Source organism: Phaeoacremonium minimum (genome assembly GCF_000392275.1).
Source record: "Phaeoacremonium minimum UCRPA7 unplaced genomic scaffold PA7_03_scaffold_538, whole genome shotgun sequence".
Classification (NCBI taxonomy): Eukaryota; Fungi; Ascomycota; class Sordariomycetes; order Togniniales; family Togniniaceae; genus Phaeoacremonium; species Phaeoacremonium minimum.
The window spans coordinates 173,284-183,838 of NW_006921440.1; the positions used below are offsets into that span (position 1 = coordinate 173,284).

Sequence of the window (10,555 nt, forward strand, 5' to 3'; positions counted from 1 at the left end):
GGCGAGTGTGTATTCTAAAGGCAAACAATAGAAGTCGGGAGGACAACGATTGACGCACTGCACTTACAACCCTTTCCCCCTTTTTTCTGGCCAAAGGTCGTCATGAGAGGGAAAGTTCAACCGAGTTAACTTCGCAATGCTCCGTATTTGGACATTGGAATATTAGCAAATATATCTTTTTTAAAGATCTGACTGTGACGTTTGGGTTATAGGGTGCGGCTGATAACCTTTTTCGGCAGTTGCGGGGACAGCCGAGGTAATAGGAATTGGGTATGTCTAGCACATGACATCAGACGCCATAGCCGCATGGCTTTCAGTTATAATCTACTTATTTGCAAGAAATCAGCATCGCTATCTCAGTGTGTAATCCCGTTGCAACGATTACAATGGATCAAATAGAGATGGTAGATACTGCAATTTCACCAGGTCAGCCAAGGCCTACACAGCAGAGCGGAGGAAGGGAAGATGCTCCCCACCCAACCCCGATCGAATACTCTCTTGCGCCCACGGACCGGGGACTTGCAGCCTGGAGACTCCTATGTACCGCATTCGTTTTCGAAGCTTTGCTTTGGGGTAAGACATTTCGTGATTATATAACCGGTCAAGTTGTTATAGGTCTGACCGCCCATTTCAGGATTTCCGCTCTCATTCGGGGTTTTCCAGAACCACTACTCTAAACTCCCGGAGTTCGCAAACAATCGCTACATCTCCGTTGTAGGCACTGTTGCTACAGGCTTCGCCTATCTCGGAGCACCTTTTATTCTACCCTTGATCAAACGATTCCAGAAGTTCCAACGGCAGATGGTATGGGTTGGATGTAAGTACTTAGAGCGTCAATATTGGATGCATTTACAAACCGAATCACAGGGCCGCTTTGCATTGTAGGACTTCTGATTGGCTCCTTCACTTCCACCCTTGAAGCACTCATTCTCACGCAAGGTGTGGCCTACGGGGTCGGCTTTTTGATATTCTACTATCCAATCTTGAATATGGTGAACGAATACTGGATCAGTCGCCGTGGGATGGCTTATGGACTTCTCTGCGGTGCATCCGGTGTCTCAGGAGCAGTCCTGCCGATAATCTTCGAGAGACTACTGGACACATATGGATACAAAGTCACCCTTCGTGCGATTGCTATCGCGTTGGTGGTCCTGACTGGTCCCCTGATCCCTTTTCTCAGAGGCCGCCTACCAGCAAGTGAACAAAGCCAAATCGCTAAAACAGACTGGACATTTCTTCGAAGCCCATTGTTTTGGGTCTATTCGATTTCTAATGTCTTGCAAGGCCTGGGCTACTTCCTGCCGTCATTATACTTGCCATCTTATGCAACCTCGCTTGGGCAAAGTAGTAGACAGGGTGCACTACTTCTAACACTGATGAGCATTTCTCAGACAGTCGGTCAATTTCTGTTTGGCTTCCTTTCCGATCGAAAGGTACCACTTAATGCTCTCGTTGCTTTTTCAACGACAGCTGCCGCGGCTGCGTCTCTAACTTTGTGGGGACTGGGCAGCTCTTTACCGCCACTTGTTCTGTTTGCGTTGATCTACGGATTTTTCGGGAGTGGGTACACGGCCATGTGGGCAAGGATGAGCAGTGCCGTGAGCGGCGATCCGACGACTACACCTATGATCTTCAGCCTGTTCTGCTTTGGCAAAGGCATCGGAAATGTTCTCGCCGGACCAATCAGCGGAATCCTAGTAACCGGTATCAGCTCTCACGGGGAATACGGCCTCTTGAGATATACAGGTGTGGTTGTATTCACGGGCACAAGCATGTTGCTTAGCACGTGTGCCATAGCATTATGGTACACGAGACCGTTAGTACGGATGGTGTTTTGAAAAAGGTGGATTGAAACTTTAGTCATTGATACAAATGTCGGCTATAGATGAAAGTCTTCTCTATCATTGCATGTCTTTTCCTTTGAATTGTTGTCAAACTGCAAGCCTGGTACTGTCGAGAGGGCCTTGAATAGTCTATGCATGTACTAGGCACACATCAAACTATCAAATGTCAATCGCGTTTCTCCCCTTTTCTCTCGCCAGTGGTTAGTGGACTCTAAGATCTCACGGCAGCCACGTAAAAGCAATCCCCACTTCCTCAGAAATGCCACGCTCGCCTCCCAACTATAAGGATTCCATGGTTCTCCCCAGACAAGGAGGAGCGGGTCATCAGGCCTAGATGTCGTGGTGCCATATGCCTCAACCATGTCAAAGCAAAGTCCCAGCTCATCGAACGCCTTGGAGCTTTTCATCGCGAGCAGCAAGTTATCGCGTAGCCTAGGCAATGGAAACAGATCTATCCACGGTCGATGTGGTATTGAGAGCTGGAGATTGGTGGGTCGCAAGCTCGGTGGGCACGTCTTTCCTCCTGGCAGTTCGTATGTGAAGGCTAGGGGACCTGAACGGCCAAAGGGAGATATCGCATCGCACAGTACCCACTCGGTAGTCATCAAACCCAGAGCGGCGGCATTACGTGCTAGTGCATTGAAGACGTTAAGCTTTACCAAAATGGGAAGTTGTACCGGCTGGGGTTTGCCGCCCGCATAATCCGAGTATGCTTGAGATGCAAAGTAAGTGAGCTTGGCACGGCGAGCAGGATCATCCATAGTACACGGGGAGCGCTTCGCTAGACGGAAGTACTTTGCTGCGTCATCTGTGAGTCCTTCTTTGCTTCCCTTGATCCCAAAACCTTCAGTTTGAACCGTATTTGAAGCACTGATGTAGTTGGCCAAGGCAATATCAAATTTACGTTTGCGCCGCCCTATAAGCACTCGTTTTAGCAAACTTGCTGCTTCGGGTCTTGAAGAGCATCTACTTACTGGAAGCTCTCTTATTGAGACGGTTTTGTAGTTTCCTTCTCTTAGCTGTGCATGTAACTCCAGTCCAATCCTCACCCTCCTTCCGCACCTCCAACTGCTGCACCATCGGCGTTAACGTTATGGTCGGATCAGCAACCTGAGCCGAAGGATCCATTTTAAAACGGGTTACTTTAGGCGTTTATCTGAGCAGTTGAACCAAGATTCCGAGGCCGGATGCGTAGGCAAGGCTTTCTAGACATTCTTCTGTTGAGTAGTCTGAAGGAGTGTCTAGGAAAGACTTATGGAGGGTGAAGGAAGGACGAGCCTCAGGGAGATGATGTCCAACTCGGGTGTATCAGCTAATCTGCTCTAGCTCAGCTCTGAAGGATTGAGTGGGGCAAATCTGCAGCATGCTGACCTTTTAGCGTCGATCGCATGACTCGAAAAGGCCTAATTTCGAATATTGAAGATGTCGTCCGCGTTGAGAATACCTTCAACAACGCCTAGAAGGATGGATGTCACAGCTGTCCAAATAGTGAAATCTCTACATAATCTAAAGCTGACAAATATGAGGTACTCTGGCTTCAGAGGTCCACATGTATGGGCTTTCGGTTTCCCGATCTAAAACGCAATGTCTTACAACAAATATATAAAGCCGCTCTGGAGAGCACCTTACATATTGCCATGGTTCTTGGCTCTTTTGCAAATTCTCCCCTTCTCTTGAAACCTCATAGACGAAAGCTACTATACCAGAAACCCTGAAAATGGCTTCACAATCCAAAACCGCCTTACCTATCGTTTTCGGCGCCATGACCTTTGGTGATGCCGGGATTGAAGGTGTTCGTGTGTCTAACCTCAAAGACGCTGGGGCTATATTGGATACTTTCCAAGCCCACGGTCACAGGGAAATTGACACGGCACGTCTTTATGGTGCCGGATCGTCCGAGAAATTCCTCGGAGAGCTTGACTGGCAAGGCCGTGGGCTGGTCATGGCTACCAAGGTCTTGCAGACGTCTGGACGGGATTTGGGCAACATGGCTAACAAACCTGAGCTCATCTATACACTGCAAGGAAAAGACATTCGCCGTGCTCTCATGGGCAGCCTTGCCGCACTCGGCGCTACAAAGATCGATCTGTGGTATCTCCACGGTCCGGACCGCATCACCAACACGCCTCTAGAAGAGACCTTGCGGGAGGTCAATACTTTACATAAGGAAGGTTACTTCTCTCGTTTCGGCATCAGTAACTTCACCTCCTGGGAAGTGGCAAAGATATGCGAGATATGCAATGCCAATGGCTGGGTCCGGCCGGTCGTCTTCCAAGGCCTCTACAACGCCGTCTTCCGCGGGGTTGAGCAAGAACTCTTGCCATGCCTCCGCCATTACGGCATCGCCTTCTACTCGTACCAGCCGCTGGCTGGTGGATTCCTCACAACGCGATACAGACGGGGTATGGCTGATGATGAAGAGGAGGCTGGCTCCCGATTCGACCCTAAGCGGTGGCAAGGAGGATTGCATCGTGCCTTGTACTGGCATAAAGACTACTTCGATGCGTTGGAGGATATCATTCGGCCCGCGATTGCAAAACATGGCTTGACGGAGGCTGAATGCGCCTTGCGATGGGTTTCCCACCATAGTCCCTTGAGCAGAGACCAGGGTGATACCATTCTCATTGGTGCCAGCAGCGTAAAGCAGCTCGAGCATAATCTGATAGACTTGGAAAAAGGGCCCCTCCCAGGCGATGTGGTAAAGGCGCTGGATGCTGCCTGGACTAAGGTCAAGGGTGTAGCAATCCCATATCATCATTAGATCAGACACAATCGATAATTTATCGCGCTGGTGAATTTCCACCAAGTGGAAGTTTCATAGAAATTCGTTCGCCGCGTTGTGATGCCCACCACCGTGAACTCTGGAACAGTTCGCTATCCTGGCCACCCACGAGCCACCACCACTTCTGAAGGAACCATTCTTTTGCTTCCCAACTGTGACAGTCCCAAGGTGTGCCATGATCGACTCCGTTGTCCACGGAGCCCCAGCACACCAATCCATCATTAAGCATGAGGTCAATGCACAAATCATCCTCATCCAGTAGAGGGGGATCAGCCGCCAAGGCTGCCAACGCACGACGACGAAAGGTCGGAAATGGCAATGAGTCAATATACGGATGATGGGAAACCGTGAACTGCGACGCAACCGGGCGTAAATGTATGGGAATATCCGAGTTGTCGACGTCGCTGCTATTTTGACCGCAGAAGGGTGATAGACTTGTTTCGTCCAAGAAGACAGAAAAGTCAAAACCTAGCGAGCTGAAGTTCGCAAAGAAAGCGGCAAAATAGGAGAGGCGCGCGATTCGTAAAACATTACGATACGGCGAGTATGCTCTCGATTCGAATAGATCTTGCATTGCAGACGACGCCGTTTCGAAGGGCTCGGTGGTTTCCGATACTGACAGCAAGATGTCTACGAACTTGTAGTCGCCACCCTGTGCGAGGACGCGGAGATTATTGCGAGAAGTTGGTGAAAGTGACAAATAGTAATCTCGTACCGAGTCTGGTTTGGCAGATACTACCTTACTGCTAGGCCGATAGATTAGGATATCCTTGGAAGCAGTAGAATGCGTATGGGTAGGTGTAGACTGGGCTCCAGCGCCGAGCAGCCGGTCTCTAGCAACTCGTTCAGAAGATGCATCGGTAGCAGACTCAAAGGCCATTTGATTGGTGTATGAAGTTTCCGGCATGACATTAGTGAACAGTAACGGATCCAAGCCCGCGATATCTGAAGGTCTTATCAGCGGCTCCTCGACATCTAAGTCTGGAAAGCTGAAATCTGTCCCGGACGGCTCCAGCCAGGCACTGATATCATGCCAAGGCGATCCTGTGCTCGGTTGATCCGCCGATATAGATGGTGTTACCTGCTCTAGCAGCTCATCCGACCCTAGTTCTTCTCTGAGACCCGTTGAGGTCGAGTTTGTAGGATTTGCTGGGCGAGCACTCTCTAATAAAGCGACCTTGTTTTCGAGTTCTCTTATTTTTTCTCGTCTTCGATCGCCTAGTGCGAAATGAGCATGCGTCCATCGATTTTGCTTCTCAGGACTCACGATATGCCTTTTGTGCCACACGATTCTGCATGCGGCGATCCGCCGAAATTGGCTTCTTCGCCCGCCTCGGTCTTGTTGAGGCTGAAGTAGCATCAGCCTTCTCGTAGTCTCTCACACGGTCCGACATCAAGGCGTCTTGACCATATTCATGTGGAGGCTTGAAGGGAATGATTTTGCAGCATTGATTACGTTGGTGTATCTTGTCGTAGAAACACCAGCAATGTGCTTACGTCAAGACCCGGTTGCTTACGCGATGCCTTGACTCGTCTGCTGACGCTATGAAATGTGCATACTGCTGCGCTGCACCACACGACGACACCCGGGAAGAGAGAAATTTGTGCTTCTTCGCAATGAAGGCATAATCCCAGATTGATTAGACATAGGCAGGCTATTGATGAAAACGGAGATTGAAGCTGCAATGCGAAACAATCGTTTGGTACAAGTATCTCCCAAGTGAATTGTTGACTATAGGTTGTAGTTGCATAACGACCTTAGCGTGTTGACGAAACAAGTGCCCCACCGTCGCGCTCACCGCAAAAAAATTTCCTACTTGCACTTCGCACACAGACTTCGTTACCTTTTCGCGTAGAACTTGCCTTTTTGGCCACACTCTGCATAAGAGATCATGACTGGCATGACCTTGTCCTGATGATTCTCTTAAATCCGACTCGCGCTACTGTTCCAACCCAATGGGCCGTCTCGAGAGAGACGTGACTTGACGCAGAGATGCGTCTCTTCCTCGTCCGCCACGGCGAGTCTGTGGACAATGTAGCAGGCCTCTAGTGCGCTCACTCTCACGACAACCTGCTCAGTGGCTGTTGCTGATTGTGCTTTAGTGCAGGGTCTCGCGACTCGCCGCTCACGAACCATGGCGTTCTGCAAGCTCGCCGTCTCGGAGCGCACCTGGCAGGCCGAATCCCCAGCATCGGACCAGTCCGCCGTATTTTCTCATCGAATCTCCAGCGAGCTGCAACAACAGCCCAGGCGATCATTGATGCTCAGTCTGTCTCCGGGTCTCCGAATAACCTCCCTCGTCCGGCCCTTGTCCAACTTCCTGAACTGCGCGAGAAGGATTTCGGTTCAGGTGAGGGAAAGCGCTTCGGGTCCCGCACCGAGGTAGATCAATCGGATTCTGAATCACACGAGGCCATGCGTGTTCGGATAGATCGCTTCATCGAAGAACATCTGACCACTACGTTGGTAGAGGCGACGACATCCACCCAGGACAAGTCTACCGTTGTCATTGTTGCGCATGGGATCATCCTTAACGTACTCCTGAAATCGATCCTCTTAAAGTTTGCAGCCGTTGAGCTTTCTAGGCTTGCAAATCTTGGCGACGGCCAGAGAAGGTCCGAACACCTCGCGGCTTGGAGCAATACTGGATACCTAGAAATCATTGTTGAGAGCAAGGATCGTCGCCCCAAGAACGGTCCGCTTTCTGTTGCGTCTGGCTCAACAGAAGATCGAGGTTCAATGGCGAGCATGCCAGCAGGCACCAAAGAGTCAGATCAACCGGCATTGAAACTCCGGGTGGCAATACTCAATTGTGTTGAGCATCTGCAGGGCCTAAAGAAGACCCGTGGGGGAATTGGTAGTTTGAAGTTCGATAACAAGCAGCAAACCATGGACTCGTACTTCTCTAAGGCGACAAAAAAGCTCAAGCTCGCCGACAATTCGGATACATGATACCCCCTTGGCCACTCGACGCACTTCACACATTAGAACAGGTTCGTTAGGCTTTTCTTACCTTCTCGCTTTCTCCATATGATGAGTGCATTTCTCACAGACCTGTTCTGAAAACCTAATGTGGACAAACAATGTCCAACCGCTATCTGACTTGGAGATCCAATTACTGCTTTCTATTCATCTCGAATGTTGTGCAAAGACTAATTTGATGATTAGGTAGGCCTTGCACTGTAATGATTTCACACTGTAGATGATCACGATTCCATGTCGTCGTAACACGGACAGCATTGCATGCCACATTGGAGATGACCTTATATACTCTATCCAGTTGGATAAGAATACGCATTGTAACTCGTGGAAGGAGTTTTGGCTTTCATCGACGTATCGAGCATCGAAACTCGGTGCGGTCTGTCACTTGCAATTGTAGCATACTAATGTTTGAAATGTATTCGCCTGTAAACAGATTTGGTGCTAGTATAGGGCAAAATCACAATTAGTTCGCAGCATTAACCGAGTTCTATCAATGTAAACATCCCTCACCCCTAAACCCTCCATAATTGTATCAAGCGTCATTCCTAAGATGCAATCCTGTGTCCCTCGCTCGGAACCACTGACTCTAGTTCAAGACACTCTGTAGGCTGGTCCCACGTGAGATAGTACTGACGGTTCACCTTTCGCAGACCGCAGGCTTGTCTTTGTGTAGTCGGTGTACCTCCATGGGCCTGCTTGTCGACGAGTATTAGTCGAGAAGTTTACAGTGAAGTCTGCAGGCCTGGCACATTAGACAAATGTTCGTACATCAACATCAAAATGGCCAGATCAAATGTGTGAATTTGTGCCTTACTTAGTTGGCTGGCTGGGCTGGAACAGAAGCTGATGGGGCGACCTTCTCATCCTTGGCATGACAGCCCGGTCCAGCAGATGCACAAGGTGATTGAGTGGGCAGCACAACCTGGGGAAGTGCAGTGACGCCGTAGATGTGCGCCAAGATGCCGACGAGGACGAGATTGAGGAACTTCATTGTCTGAAGTCTTGAGCAGATGTTGGTAACTACTTGGTATGTGAAGACGGATCGTGCGCTAGATGGATTTAATCATTGAATCAAGAACCAAGAACGTGTGAGGACTTCTGCTTCATTATATACTCTGGGAAGGTTCTCGAGCTTGACGACACATCAGCTGGTGAGTTGGTGAAGCTCGATGATTCAGACTGTCAGTCGTTCTGTTGTCGAAGTGCTAATGAAGAACAATCAGACATAGAATGCTCCTTGGATCGAATCATAACATGAAGATGACATCATTCAACGTCGAATCAATGATATGATTTACACCTTCAAAGAGTTCCTGAAGAGGGTATACAGCGAAATCCTGAGGATAAATTCAGATGGTTCAACGTGAGTCGCCAAGATGCAGTTTTGTGAGACTGAAAGGATTGAGATGCCCACAGACAAGTGTCTATTCCTCATCACTACTGGAATCTGGCTCCACCCCGCTGGCGGCCTCAGAAGGTAGTATTCGCGGAAACCAGCCATGTTCTGCAAAGTCCACCATCAACTCCCCCAGGGCGCCAGTCGTGACGGTTACTCCCTCCGCACGAAGGGCTGTAGCTTGGTTCTGGGCGCCTGATGGTTGCGATCTGACCATGATTCAACGTTGCGTCTATGACTGATGAGGCTTAGACATACCTTGGAGAGATGACGCCTTTGGAGTTGATAACGCGCTGCCACGGTACATTCTGATTGTTGAATCTTGCGTCCGGATCATCTGGCAAATGCTTCATACAGACGCCGACCTGACGTGGCCGCTGTGCTGTGTAAGAATCAGCCTTATAGGTCCTCAACGCTTTGGGGGACATTGGTGCGCACGCGTTCCCACAAGCTTAGCTATATGTCCATAGCTTGTCACTTTGCCGTACGGGATCTCTTGAACGGCGCTGTAGACGGCATGAAAGAACGCGGCCGCCTCGTCCGACCGTGGCATTTTAGTACACAAATATCAATCTGTATTCTTCTGCACTAATGGGTCAACAACGATTTTTAGTCGTAGATAGCGGCTAGGCGGGTTGGTCGTGAGGTGCAGCAAAGGCTATTTTGCGCGTTGAGGTGAAATTTAGGAGATGTCGATCTGATCAATTGAAAGGCGTCAATGGTGGCGTTAGAAGTAGCCCACCATGTTAGGCGCGAACGCTGCTGTACGAAACTTGCAATTTTACACCACAACAAGTAATTTTCAAATTTCGGTCCTTGCTTGGATTGAGATGTATTATTTCTAGGACCAACGCTCTGTGCTTTGGATTGAAGTCATACATAAATTTCCTGGCACTACAACGTAGCAGTTTACAGCTATAACTGGTGCCATGAATTACGAGGTACTGTAAGTACACCATCAAATTGATCCAAAGTAAACTTTCGCGGCCTTCTCCATTATCTCTCTGACCCTTGCAGGATCAATTTTCGCCTTGCGATCGTACGAATAGAGCCCGTTCACTTCCTGTTCAATATCTGTCCTACAGCAAGAATGTCAGGACCTGCGATATAACAGACTTGTAGACTGACTTACAACTGTGTATAAACCAGTCCACAGCAGTGGCGGCCCTTCACGACGCCCACGACCAGTTTTTCGATTCTTTGAAGTAGATCCTCTGGGTCGCTAGCGGTGGTATAACCCCAGTCTTTCGCACCAACTGATGGTGCATCCTTCGCAGGTGCAATATTGACACCGCCAAATTCGGTACACAAAATTGGTGCGCCAGACCTATGTTCAGCACGACTGTCGATGACGGCAGATGCTGAGCCATATATTGGTGGAACAAACAAGTCTCGGTTTGCTTTCTGGCCAAGGATGCCCATCATGGTCAAACATGTCTTCTCTAGCTCGGGTCCATCTGCATAATCGTGAAACGTTGTTAGATCGGTCAAGACATGCTCCCAGCCACAGTTGTCGTTGATCGGCCGACTTGGATCCAGTGTCCTGTTCA

At 49.3% G+C, this 10,555-nt stretch overlaps 1 protein-coding gene across 1 annotated transcript; it reads left to right on the forward strand.

Moving 5' to 3' along the window:
- Positions 1–3,561: 3,561 nt before the first annotated feature.
- Positions 3,562–4,605, forward strand: UCRPA7_7538 (putative aldo keto reductase protein; the record flags this gene model as incomplete). Its single annotated transcript, XM_007920067.1, has 1 exon — positions 3,562–4,605. One exon carries the CDS (start codon positions 3,562–3,564, stop codon positions 4,603–4,605), a length of 1,044 nt encoding a protein of 347 aa, XP_007918258.1.
- Positions 4,606–10,555: the final 5,950 nt, after the last annotated feature.